At 40.6% G+C, this 14,804-nt stretch overlaps 1 protein-coding gene across 2 annotated transcripts in view; it reads right to left on the bottom strand.

Moving 5' to 3' along the window:
• Positions 1-1,169: 1,169 nt before the first annotated feature.
• Positions 1,170-14,804, bottom strand: part of LOC139465701 (innexin unc-9-like) — a 34,942-nt gene continuing 21,307 nt past the window's right edge. For both annotated transcript variants that reach the window (XM_071247503.1, XM_071247504.1), the window contains one exon: positions 1,170-7,216. In XM_071247503.1, the coding sequence (XP_071103604.1) occupies positions 5,986-7,216 (1,231 nt within the window). In that variant the 3' untranslated portion in view covers positions 1,170-5,985. The remainder of the gene's footprint in view (positions 7,217-14,804) is intronic.

Below are 14,804 nucleotides of genomic sequence, written 5' to 3'. Positions count from 1 at the left end.
GTACCAAACACATAATGTATTAACAGTAGCAAACACACTGACAGCATTGTATCAATACGGATTATATCTGTCACACAATGAGGGAGTTAAAATTTAACGTCGCATCAGCTATATTTCAGCCAAATAGCGACGACAATCACACATTGTACACAAACACATTATGTATATATTGAATAAAGGGATGTAGGGGTTATATGATGCACAGTGTGTAACTGGCACAGTGTATTTACACTGCATCACGACAAAGTTGGTTATAACCTGGTAACACGCTGACGCACGATAACCGGTAGAATACACAGAAATATTACTTCTTTCGTTGGTATTCGTATATATATATGTATGATATGTACTTTGAATAACATATTAATTCTTTTAAAACACACCTTTATGACGGACTTAACAATTACAAACTTCTGGCTACTTGATGTACAATCCAAGGGAAATAACTCTAAATATCGTTGGCAAAGAAACAATGCCCTCGGCTGTGGAACTTATTTAATTCCAGTCAAAAGATAAGTATTAATTTCTTATATGGACTGAAACAAAAAGGTCAGGAATGTAGTTTATATTTACAAGTTTGTCTTGTACCTTTGATTATCATTCAGGTTAATATATATATATGATGATGATAAACATATAGCAGGTAAGTTTCAGTCGAGCAGAATTAAACAAGATTGCCTGGATAGTCTGCATATATTTATTACGACTTGGCCAGAGGCACTTCAGACACAGACGTTAAACAATAGTTCAGGTCCACGTTCTATCAGTGGGTGAGTTGGGTTTAACGCCGCTATTAACAGTTTTCCAGTTATATAGCAGTGTGTCAGCTTAATATGGGGGAAAAACCTGCAGTGATGCAGGTCTCAGACGTTTAACACTTCGGTGAAACCCACGAGCACGGGTGTGGTGCTGACAAACCTAGAAACATAATTGGGGCGAACCGTGATTCGAACCCACAATCATAGGTTTCTGGCGTGCCCAAGGGACGCTACTCTGCACAGCGAATCGCGGCGCCTTATACGACTGGGCCATCCGTGCCCCCTCCGCGTTCTCTCAGTCGTTAGCAATATCTACAACACCGTATTGACATATGGGTATTCTGAGTCTATTTGTCACCCTGTCATTATTGTCATGTAATTGGCAAGAAAATCACATCGAAAACAACGGTATGGTACAAAAAATAAGTTTAATAATATTATGTCAAAATTGTTGAGACAGTTTGGCCATTGAGAATACTGGACATGCAAATGTAAACAATCAACAATAGATAGACGAAGACTTGTATTTACCTTAACATACCAACAATCTAAATTGCAAATTAATAAAGACAACCGAAAATGAAATATCTTAAAAATAGACCGACAATGGCTTTATATTATAATGTCAATAATACACTGAATTCAATGGTATTGTTTATGTATTAAAATTTCGGTCAATGTGAAACAAAAGCTACGTAAACGCTGAATGCTATTGGTGGTATTTTCTGACAGTCTACACACTAAGGTAACGACAACCATGCAATTTACTATAGCATACAAGACCTCCTTTAGAGCACCCTCGACACCACGAGTATTGTATCATGTTCTCGAGGATGATTCCTCTTTAATCTCCGGACCAACAAGGAGACCACGTGCAACGCAACAAGGTGCAGTAAAATAGTTTAACAATTCTAATCGGCAAAATATTTACATATTGAGAGAAATAAAAAACCGAAACAACATAATATGTACAAAAAGACAAAATCAATGCAAGCTACAAATTCGCAGAAACCATAACTGACAATTGATTGCAAGCGACACAGGCGAGATGACTAGACATATTACATGAAGCGTCGTACAATCATTGTTGTGTCGGCGCTACAATCGCTGACCTTCCATACTCGTCATCTTGCTAATTGGATGTACTTCGCTTTGTTGCAATGTTACTTACACCTGGTGCTATGTCAAGAAAATGTCTAACTATCTCAATTGTTTAATTAATTAATTGAACCATGTTCAATGGAAAACTCGTTGCGGGATAAAACAGGTACGCTAAATGTTAGCACTGTAGTCTGACCTAGTTGGATATATAATATCCAGTGGCTCGGTACTCGGCACTTTTATTGCTGTGTCACGAAGGCCTTACAAAATTGATCGACACCACCAAACTAGAGTTGAATAACGGTCGTTCCAAGTGATAATCCACTCTCGTTAGCCATTGTGGCCACTGAAACCACTCCTCATTGACAATACCGAAGACCTACAATAATAGATAAAACAATTTCAATTTCCCGTTTTCATAAGATTCGATCACGAGGCAGGAATACCTAATGGCCTAAATACGCTTTAAGGAAGTGTGCAACATCTTGAATAAACGCATCAACAATGAATTTATTGTGGTAACACTGATAAAGTGCCCTGTGTTGTTGTTGCACAAATCCTACTCACAAACAATCGCATATTGATGCATTGATGTATTCCTTTTAATTGTCAAACTGGCTATACGGAATCACGGACTTATTTTGTTGCCAACGGAAATATCAAAATACCTCAAAACCTTATTTCACATGTCACAAACAAGTAATACTATTCCCCGCGAGACGCCGTGATGGCCGTTTTACATAGTTGTCGTGTAACTATACCGGCAGTCAGCACGATACGACTAGAAAGGTCAACCAATTGTTAATTGCTTCGAACAACGGAAACAACAATATCAAGTTATACTCTTGTAAACAGTGAATAAAACGTTGAAACGCACAACAAAACATGATGGCAACAAGAATTAACAACGTTAACTCAAAATAAAATATTATGAATGAGAAGAACTGTAATTCCACCATCGAAGATGATACTTAGAGAACAAATGAAACTGTTTGAAAACATCATTCAGTTGAATTATCCTCGAAACATGTGCACGTATCGGAAACTATTCCACAAATCTATTTATTCACACCATATGTGGACGCTCTGTATAGATACGTTATCTCAATATACGATATTTTATTCGCTTAACAAACTATCGTGATGAATCGTTACAACCCAACCAATGAGAATACTCTTCTGTGTGTGCTGAGATGTCACATGACAGGGGCACCACAGCAAGCATGTGTCATGGACTGGACCTCCGATACGCTGGCTATCCCAGAATGATGACAATGTTTGTCTCTGCACTCCAAACTACATCTCCCACAGCACTTATTAACCATTCAATGAACCAAGGTTACCTTTATCAGAACAAGAGCAAATAGTAATAAAAGCAGAAAGAAGTGAAAAAATAATACCTCAACCAAAAACCGTTTCGTATTGCAATACAATATCATACTGGCTGGTTACAACGTAAAACTAGCTTTTGAATACGCTACACACCGCATTAGGAAAAGGGTCGGGATCACAAACATGACAATTGCTCTCGTCCCCGCGAGATAATAATTATCGCAAAGTTAGGAGGAAGACATTCAGATTGGTTTCCGAATGACTCGAGTGGTCACGAACGGGGAGACATGTTGTCAATCCGGCATTCGTGACCAACTCGTGTTATTCCGGGACAAGCCGAATAGCTTGCAGGTTACGGAAAGGGACGAGTGTTGACGAATGGTCAATCCGGGTAAGCGCACGCGGCGTTCAAATTTTGTCGAAGCAGTGGATACAAATTCATCGATCCAACATTCCTTTTCCCCATGCAGTGTAGAAGCAACGGTGGGCCTTGGGGAAATGTACTATCTACCACGCACACGACATCAAGTTTCCAAGGCATGGGAATGTGGCATTTTACAAATAAACAGGAACATATCTATCCAACATGTGGACATGCACTGTGAAAGGAATGATATATTTCTCGAGTATAAAAATGTACACGTACTTTAGATGTCTGTAAACGTTGTGTGAATGTTCAAAGGTTTGGCAGTTAAACATGGAAATGCACTGAACAGGAATGATCACTATATGAAACCGAGAGAAAAATAGTATGCATACGGTTCTTGTGAAATCTTGAGAATCTATTCAAATCAATTACACGGTTTGTTTGCATAGTTTGCATAGAAGGAAGATGCCTTCAATATAAACCTTGCTCAAATATACTTTCGGGCATATGTGGAATAATAACAATATAAACTGTAGCCATTGTTATAGCACAAATGGTAAAAATACCATCAAACATTCGTTTGCATACAAGCCACTTGAATATTCAAGGAAGGCACATGTTTCGCTTAATTGGAGAGAAACCTCCCACCGCCGAGTTTCACAGTTGGAATATACTGAAAATGGGCCAGCATTCCTTCAATTCATGCAACTAACTAAGCATACTACACAACCTGGCGGTGAAAATGGCCCATTAACATACCGACGCTTAAGCAATATTGACATTTTCCGGGCATAAACATTCATAATACCATCAGTGGTATCAACAATTGGACACATGCCATGTTGCAGTGTGGTTTGTTGTTTGCTTATTCGCTTTGGTGGTGAGACTAATTATTCGTAATTGTTTAGGATTTTAACATACACAAGCTTTTTTTCTACAGCTTGTGAATTACTTTGCATCATTGCGGAAACAAAATATGTCTTGACAATCAAATTAGTGTACACCAGTGCGTTGGGAAAGTTATAATGAAGGTATAATACCCTGAATGCTGTAAGAGGAAAGACAGTGAAAGCATTGAATACATGCCTTCCTTTAAATCTATTTGTAATACCTCAACATTTAACTTTCTATGTAAAGACCTAAACTTTAGGACCAACTGATACATAAGAATATATGGGTTAACAGTAACACAACTAATGCTGATGAGCGACGTGTGTGGACTGAGATCCTGTACTCTTGAGTAGGGCGTACAACTGTGTCTTGTAAAAGACCAGTCTATCACATATCCATGACGTTTTACTGTAATACTAAGGGGCATATCACATACAAATCTAGAAATATTTAATTTGGCATCTGCATAACATCACTATCAACTAACTGGGATATGACGTAACAAGACATCGATGTGGATTTGTGAGCGAACTCTTGTACCCTTGAGTTACATATCTAGCAATGAGCACCGACAGTGATGAAGGCCAGGCTTGTGGCCCTTGGTGGAAGGCACCTTCTGAGCAATGGTTGTACAATGCCATTAATGAATGCATAGTACAGGACATAGGTTAATAAATCCGTACACGGTGGGAAGTGGTAACTGAATAGCACCAGTCTGTTGTAGGGCAACGAAAGCCGCCCACAGCATAAAACACTTTGACACATCTATGCGAACGTCGTCAATATTCTGAAGTGGTTGAGTATCCTTTCATGACATCATCTGGAAGACACGCTGACATTTGTACATGTTCAACTTTAAGCACATCCGTGCGCAATCACGACTAACTGGAAGCGCCTATAAATATCTAACACGTCACTTGAGCACCTTCGGCGGCAGTATTGAATGTCAAAATAGTCAGGATATACATCAACGTTTGTGTTAAGATGGGCGCCCCAATACTGCAATATAAAAGGTGTGTTTTTATGCAAAAGATTCATCCTCCTCCCCCTTCTCCTTGTGGTTCATCTCTACTGCGTGTGTGGGGGGTTTTGTGGTGTAGGGCGTGTCCTTGAACAACCTCCAGGCATCTTCTGAGCAATGGTTGTACAATGCCATTAATGAATGCATAGTACAGGACATAGGTTAATAAATCCATACACGGTGGGAAGTGGTAACTGAATAGCACCAGTCTGTTGTAGGGCAACGAAAGCCGCCCACAGCATAAAACACTTTGACACATCTATGCGAACGTCGTCAATATTCTGAAGTGGTTGAGTATCCTTTCATGACATCATCTGGAAGACACGCTGACATTTGTACATGTTCAACTTTAAGCACATCCGTGCGCAATCACGACTAACTGGAAGCTCCTATAAATATCTAACACGTCACTTGAGCACCTTCGGCGGCAGTATTGAATGTCAAAATAGTCAGGATATACATCAACGTTTGTGTTAAGATGGGCGCCCCAATACTGCAATATAAAAGGTGTGTTTTTATGCAAAAGATTCATCCTCCTCCCCCTTCTCCTTGTGGTTCATCTCTACTGCGTGTGTGGGGGGTTTTGTGGTGTAGGGCGTGTCCTTGAACAACCTCCACAGGTGGTACAACAGGTCCTTCAGCGCCAGGTCTGTCGAGTTCTTCTGGATGACCCTCAGCACAAACACGCCATCGTCCCTCAGGTACTCATTAGCAAACTTCTTGCACAACTTCAGGTCGGCTCCAGTTCTCAGGTCGTCGTTCATACGCAAATACTTCTTGATGTACTTGACCCGGTTCTGCTTGAAGATGATGTGGTACAACCAGGACACGTAGTTGCAGCAGGTAAGGACGCCGATGAGGAAGAGCCAGAACCAGATGAAAATGAAGATCTTTTCGTTGAACAGGTTGATGGGCAGGACGCACTGGACTGTCCATCTCTGTAGGTTCTGCAGCTGCCGAATCTCGAAATCACACAACGTGACTCGTGGGAAGCGTGGAGACTCCTTCCACGACCCCTCCGTCATCAGGCGTTCGATGACGTTGAAACCGTACAGGTTGTAGTCGATGGACAAAAAGGCGTTGAGGAGGAAGAACTGGCCGATGATGTTGATGCAGTAGAGGAGCTTCACGAACAGATAGAAGCCGGTGAGATACGTACCATCTCTCTTCCCGAACCACCAACAGCACACACCAGACAGTCGTTGGCGAACACGTACAATGATGTTGTAGTGGTACTGCCTATGCGCTCGCAGCCACTTGTCCAAATACGAAGCTATATGCTTAATAGTGACTTCCCTCTCATCTGGGGACCCCATCTGGGTGCTTTCTGCCAAGGTGGCAATCTTTTCCATGTTCAACCCCGCACCGCTGTTGAACACCCGCCATACAAAATTTGGTATCTTGAACATAAGGGCCATGAAGAGGAATATGATCGGAACCCACTGGTAGTAGGTGATCTCTCGGTCCTGTCGTTCCCGGATGTCGATGGGGATGACGTCGTTCATGGGGAGGTAGTAGGTGTTGGACACCCAGCAGATGTGTTTGGTGTAGGAGATGTAGGCGGACGTGAAGGTGGCTGGACACCAACAGTGTATAGGCTCGCCCACGTACTGGGCACTGCTGACCACCACAGTGAACATCGTCAGCAACACCACTGTCCACAGATGGTTGATGCGATCGATCCAGTCGTCATCGTTGTTTCCACGCAACCTCGACCACGAGGCCAAGCCACTGACCAACCCGAACCTGTAACAGAGACAAACACGTTTTAACATGAATCTAAATATGATCTAAATCAAAATCTGCACCATTTTTATATAGAGTATTCCCTGACGCAAAGCGAATGAATATAATTTTACGCTGCCTTAAATTATATTCTAGCATTGTCAGGGCGGTGGACACCAGGAATGGACTCGACACATTAAACCCTTGTGACGAATCAAACCCGGGCTTTCGGTGTGACGAGCGAACGCTTTACCAGCCCACCACAACCCCTAACCATCACCCTTGACGCGTAAATGATTAGACAATTTATTGCGCAATTTGATTTTCAGTAACTTAAAAAAATAAATTTCTTCACCACAAACTGACAAAACGTAAGGTAAGCTTACGTAATTGTGTGTAAAGTGTGTGAAAGAAGCGCTTTAGGCAACACATGAAATAAACCATATATATTATTACTCAGTTGCGCATGACAATCCAGTTACTGATATTATGAGCAACGGCCCACGCTTTCAGGATACTATGACATGCAATCAACCAAATGAACGAGCCTGGCCCTCACATCCATTAAGACTGCCTCTTATGACCATTATAAGTTGTTTGGGACCTGTTCTAAGCCGGAATGCCTGCATACCGAAAACATATCTGCATGACGAGAGAAGGTTCTAACAATGGCTGGGATTCCCTCCTGTACAATTTGTTTTTACATGTGTTAGAACTTGCACCATTAAATACCCGACGATCGTTCAAAATGTATTGAACATTAAAAGTATTATATATAATATTCAACATGTATTGAACATTAAAAGTATTATATATAATACTTTTAATGTTCAATACATTTTGAACGATTGTATATCGTATCGTATCGTATCGTATATCGTATATGCTATGTAACTGGAATACTGTTAATAGCGGCGTTAAACCCAACTCACTCACTGATAGAACGTGGACCTGAACTATTGTCTGAAGTGCCTCTGGCCAAGTCGTAATAAATATATGCAGACTATCCAGACAATCTTGTTTAATTCTTCTCGACTGAAACTTACCTGTTATATGTTTATCATCATCAGTCTTTCGGGGCTCCATATGTGTATAATACACAACGTGAAGCACAAGGGACAATAGTGTTCATATTACATGGCTTATAAAATATATATTAACCTGAATGATAATCAAAGGTACAAGACAAACTTGTAAATATAAACTACATTCCTGACCTTTTTGTTTCAGTCCATATAAGAGTAGGATATGCAATATTGAATCTAGTGTACAAGTGGACGGTGAATAGAAACCACAACATTCTACATCAGTGAGGATGAAATTGATTCATTTAATATCACCAGACAACAATACGTCCACATTGCACTTAATAATAATTCAACACATGTATATGAATAATATTTACAGAAAGCAATTAATTTTCGGATAAAACAGGTCAATAATGATGCACTGCGAAATTAAACTGATCGGAACGATGCCCAATTCGATAGATTCTGCATGTATGAAGCTGAGACCATGTTCGAGGTCTCTAAACTGAATTGTCACTTAAATGCCCTGATACCATCAGCAGCAATGCGCAACCCTAGCGACCGAATAGAGTGACCGGGATCGGTGAGTTGTTGATTGGGTGTCATCGTCCTGGACGGAGTGGACCGTTTCTCAGACCGCCGTAATATATTTGAAATATTGCTGCGCGAGGCGTTAGGTAACAAACAAACACTACCGTGTCGTGTATCGTAGCTACCATACCTACGCGTATATCGTCGCATGATCTCTCCTACAGAGAGATTAATGAATTTGTATCGCACGTAAATAAACTTCCACGTATGTGGCATTGTATGAAACTGCTCAACTGCAAACAGGATAAGTGGCTGCCGAGTAACTTACAGCTGTCACCTTCCATCTGGTTAATCGTATAGGCCTTATCGATCACCATGAAACCTGTAGGATATCTATATGCTAGTCGTGTGAATATTAGCAAGTGCACTGAAAAACCATTTAATATTCATTCCTGAGGCTTTCAAGATACTTCACTTTGAAATATATCCATTTTCAAGCCAAATTGTTGTGCCTCTTTTATACGGACACATGCGTCATTTCACAATTCGTCCTTATAAACGAATTTCCGTATAACTGAAACCAGCTTCTTACTGGAAGAGTTACTTCCCTTCAATTATGCGACAGATGACAGAGCAAACAGATACATCCACTCAATCTTAATTCAAGACATACACGTTTCAAAAAATCTGTCATGGAAGTTTGAACTTTACCACATTTTGAGGTTTGAATTTTAAACAGTAATTCCAAATTGTCCAGATCGCCACCCACGAGAATATGCAAAGTCAGAAATGTCAATTTCGCCACCAAAATCGCGTGTCGCTTACGTTTCGCTGGTTGACAAGTCATACTCACGGTTTTAAGTCAGGACTTTTACCTTTGTCCTGACTGACTGATGTAGAAGATTTAACGTGCGCTTTCCGACTGCAGCATATTTCACACACGGGCCTGGCCGGACCATTTAGTGTATTCCGAGAAGGGTGAACGTGGTGTGCGCAACCCTTCACAGACGCCATATTTATCAAATGGGATTACATGTACAATAAACAAGTTCGTCTCAAACGTAACTCAGTGTCACTTGGTTAATTGACTACTCACAAATCAAAGGATTACCACCAGCCGAAGGATTACAACCAGCGAGGAAGTGTAATGTCCGGGTAAGTGAGACAATTTTGTGTGCATTTCAGTGTTTTGTGTATGAAAATGACCATCCGGTTTCGGAAACTGAATTTCCGTATATACGGGTAAATTTATTTAGTAATTGTTTCGTTTTGAATGAGTGTTGATATATTTGATATCAAAAGACACAAGGGTGAGATTTTATTTATCATCCAACATCATTCTTCCAACTTTTTCAATTTGTAGACAGTAATAAGCAGTGTCTTAAGTGTAAAAAGTACTGCTAACAGCTTCAGTAGCAGAGCCATTAGTGATGTCATTTGATTGTGACGTCATGGTAACAATGACGTCACAATGGTCTGCAAAGCATTGTGATGCAATTTCATTGCAGCGATATCTACAGTGTAGATATCGCTTGATCTCACCCAGTTTTGGATGATATATATATATATATATATATATATATATATATATATATATATATATATTCGTGTCAACGTAATACGTGAGGTTAAGGCAACTTTGGTGAACCCCAGGAGCACAGGTAGCGCTGATGATAACATCAAGATCCTAATCGGGCGATTCAGGGATTCGAACCAGGACCAGCTTATCACAGAAACGCAAACGCAAAACATCACTTGGTCACCTCTACCCCGTGGCCAAAGTAAAACAGAGAACATAATTAGTATGTGAGTATGGTTTTACGCCGCTTTTAGCAATATTCCAGCCATATTGCGTCGGGGGACACCAGAAATGGGCTTCACACTCTGTACCCATGTCGGGAATCGAACCCGGGTCTTCGGCGTGACAAGCGAACGCTTAAACCACTAGGCTACCCGACCGCCCCAGAGAATTAATTTACTGTTACATAGCGTAAATGGTTTTGGCAACAATTTGGCTTGAAAATGGATATATTTCAAAGTGAAGTATCTTGAAAGCCTCAGGAATAAATATTAAATGGTTTTTCAGTGCACTTGCTAATATTCACACGACTAGCATGTAGATATCCTACAGGTTTCATGGTGATCGATAAGGCCTATACGATTAACCAGATGGAAGGTGACAGCTGTAAGTTACTCGGCAGCCACTTATCCTGTTTGCAGTTGAGCAGTTTCATACAATGCCACATACGTGGAAGTTTATTTACGTGCGATACAAATTCATTATTCTCTCTGTAAGAGAGATCATGCGACGATATACGCGTAGGTATGGCTGCTACGATACACGACACGTTAGTGTTTGTTTGTTACCTAACGCCTCGCGCAGCAATATTTCAAATATATTACGGCGGTCTGAGAAACGGTCCACTCCGTCCAGGACGATGACACCCAATCAACAACTCACCGATCCCGGTCACTCTATTCGGTCGCTAGGGTTGCGCATTGCTGCTGATGGTATCAGGGCATTTAAGTGACAATTCAGTTTAGAGACCTCGAACATGGTCTCAGCTTCATACATGCAGAATCTATCGAATTGGGCATCGTTCCGATCAGTTTAATTTCGCAGTGAATCATTATTGACCTGTTTTATCCGAAAATTAATTGCTTTCTGTAAATATTATTCATATACATGTGTTGAATTATTATTAAGTGCAATGTGGACGTATTGTTGTCTGGTGATATTAAATGAATCAATTTCATCCTCACTGATGTCGTAGAATGTTGTGGTTTCTATTCACCGTCCACTTGTACACTAGATTCAATATTGCATATCCTACTCAATACGCCTACATCACGGCGGCCTGGGAATATTCCACCAACATCACGGCGGCCAGGGAATATTCCGCCTACATCACGGCGGCCTGGGAATATTCCACCAACATCACGGCGGCCAGGGAATATTCCGCCTACATCACGGCGGCCTGGGAATATTCCACCCATGCACGTCACGGCGGCCTGGGAATATTCCACCCACATCACAGCCGCCTGGGAATATTCCACCCACATCACGGCGGCCTGGGAATATTCCACCCATGCACATCACGGCAGCCTGGGAATATTCCACCCATGCACATCACGGCAGCCTGGGAATATTCAACCCACATCACGGCTGCCTGGGAATATTCCACCCACATCACGGCGGCCTGGGAATATTCCACCCACATCACGGCAGTCTGGGAATATTCCACAAACATCACGGCTGGTTCAGAGAAAACAGTGATTGATAGAATGAAAGCGTTCACGCTGTTGGAGTACGACGATAGAGCTAAATTACAGAGCCTGGCCCCTGCACCTGATCTCGATTTCAGGCGGCATATACAAGATGAGGTGAAATGGGGTTAAACGTCGCGTTCAAGATTATTGCACTTATAAAGCGACGTGCATGCACGTGTGGGTGTGTGTCTGTGTGTGGCTGCTTGTACTAGTGCGGACTGATGTCGATTTATAGTGCTAGCTCACTGAAATACCATGCCGCAGTTTAACATGAATGAAGCACTCAGACACAGTTACTAACTCCGACCCGACCAGTCCTTGTTTTAGCCCCTTAATGCCGAGCGCCAGACAGTGTAACCATCTTAGGTAGGACGCGGCCGGGGATCGAACCACGAACCTTCCGCTCTCCGGGCGGACGCTCTACCACTAGACCACGGAGGCGTTTCTGACCTGCAATCCACACGTGCCGTCTTCCTTGAGAGGGCAATAAGCTATTAAATTCATGTCGAACTGATATTTAATACAGTATCCATTAAAGCCTTGTTACAATGTTTGCCAAAGAGACACTTGATCGCCAAATTATAGGTCATTCAGATAGTCTGAAAGGTCAGGAGTAGAAGTGCTAAATTTGATACGTTATGGGTTCCATGGCAACAATTTTCTTAATCATGCCCTGCTCAACCAACAATTACCCTCTGTTATTATCATTATTTATTACCAGACAATATATATTGATGAAATGTTCCTCAGTGCTTGCAGGCACTGCACAATGATACTACGTAAGATATGACTGATTTCGAGCTTTTTATTCTTTTCTGACTCATGGATTCGTACTGCGTCTGGTTGAACGAGTTTCGTTTAGAAAATGCGGGACAGACCTTTCGCCAACACAAGTATTTTAACAAGAAAAGAATATGATAAAATGTTATCGACAAACCCTCTGAATTAAGTTTCGTTTGTTTGTTTGTTTGTTTTTTAACGCCACACTCAGCAATATTCCACTATATGACGACGGTCCGTATATAATCGAGTCTGGACCAGACAGTCCAGTGATTGATATCATGAGTATCGATCCACACAATTGGTACTGTATGCCACACTGATACATTGGGTTTGCATGTACAGTAAAACCTCGCTTATACGGACTGTTCCTTTCAGTGAGTGAGTTGTGATTTACGCCGCTTTGGGCAATATTTCAGCAATATCACGGCAGGGGAATACCACAAATGGGCTTCACACATTGTACCCATGTGAGGAATCGAACCCGGACTACTGGGCTACCCCAACGCCCCTTGTTCCTTTCAGTGTGAAATCGTTTAGAATACTAGTATGTGTTGTAATATCGCTTTATTATAAATACACAATCCCAGTCGCCCTGGATGCGTGGATTTACTTAATAATTTCAAAATATACAACTCAAAAGAAGTTAAGGAACACCCTTTTCTTTCACATTACAATATTTAATCTGCCATGACAGAAATATACAGTGGCAACTTCGGCAATATGGGTCCTTACATAGAGATTATTAACTGAGTGCATTTCCGTATCGCAAATATCATATCTTAGAGATATGTATTTTTATCATGTAAAGGCTTGTTTTTTTTATCATGTAAAGGCTTGTGTTTTTGTAATGTAAAGGCTTGTGTTTTTATCATGCAAAGGCTTGTGTTTTTGTAATGTAAAGGCTTGTGTTTTTATCATGTAAAGGCTCGTGTTTTTGTAATGTAAAGGCTTGTGTTTTTATCATGTAAAGGCTTGTGTTTTTGTAATGTAAAGGCTTGTGTTTTTATCATGTAAAGGCTTGTGTTTTTGTAATGTAAAGGCTTGTGTTTTTATCATGTAAAGGCTTGTGTTTTTATCATGTAAAGGCTTGTGTTTTTATCATGTAAAGGCTTGTGTTTTTGTAATGTAAAGGCTTGTGTTTTTATCATGTAAAGGCTTGTGTTTTTGTAATGTAAAGGCTTGTGTTTTTATCATGTAAAGGCTTGTGTTTTTATCATGTAAAGGCTTGTGTTTTTATCGCCGGGCAGGAACTACTTTCAAGCTCCATATACCAAAAAAAATCTTCTTTCTCGTTAAACTATTGACTAACGTTCCCAGTAAGCTTAGTAAAGGGTTCTCCAATATTTCGCCAAACCATGTCAACAAACACGGCTGCATCACTCACAAATTGTATAAATACGCGGTTTTAAAAGCCACTTCATTCAGTGAAATTATGTCGTAAACATGCATGTTGCCAAACTATGTCAACAAACATGGCTTCAAGTCATTTGTCAACATGACAAATTGGGCGGTTCACTCACAAATTGTATAAATACGCGGTTTTAAAAGCCACTTCATTCAGTGAAATTATGTCGTAAACATGCATGTCGCCAAACTATGTCAACAAACATGGCTTCAAGTCATTTGTCAACATGACAAATTGGGCGGTTCACTCACAAATTGTATAAATACGCGGTTTTTAAAACTACTTCTTTCGGTGAAATTATGTCGTAAACAAGCATCATTTTAAAAATTACATTATATGATAAACAAAGATCGTTTCGTAAATTTCCGAATCGTTAATATTATATACGAGGAACTATAATTTCTATAATATGGGTCTTTGTTGTTTGTCATATTACTCATATTAAAACAATGGATGCTAAAGATGCTTTATAAACCGCGTATGAATGCAATATTTATGTAAACTGCCCGTTTATCAGGTAGTGCCAAATAACATTTTTCTACAGAAATATGGCTGGACTTTGGGAAAACCCTATCTGAGCCTTTTGGGAACG

The sequence above is a fragment of the Haliotis cracherodii genome, unplaced genomic scaffold (genome assembly GCF_022045235.1).
Source record: "Haliotis cracherodii isolate W230 unplaced genomic scaffold, xgHalCrac1.p SCAF_18, whole genome shotgun sequence".
Taxonomy (NCBI): domain Eukaryota; kingdom Metazoa; phylum Mollusca; class Gastropoda; order Lepetellida; family Haliotidae; genus Haliotis; species Haliotis cracherodii.
The sequence above is the reverse complement of the archived record's forward strand: the minus strand, read 5'-3'. Positions and strand labels throughout refer to the sequence as shown.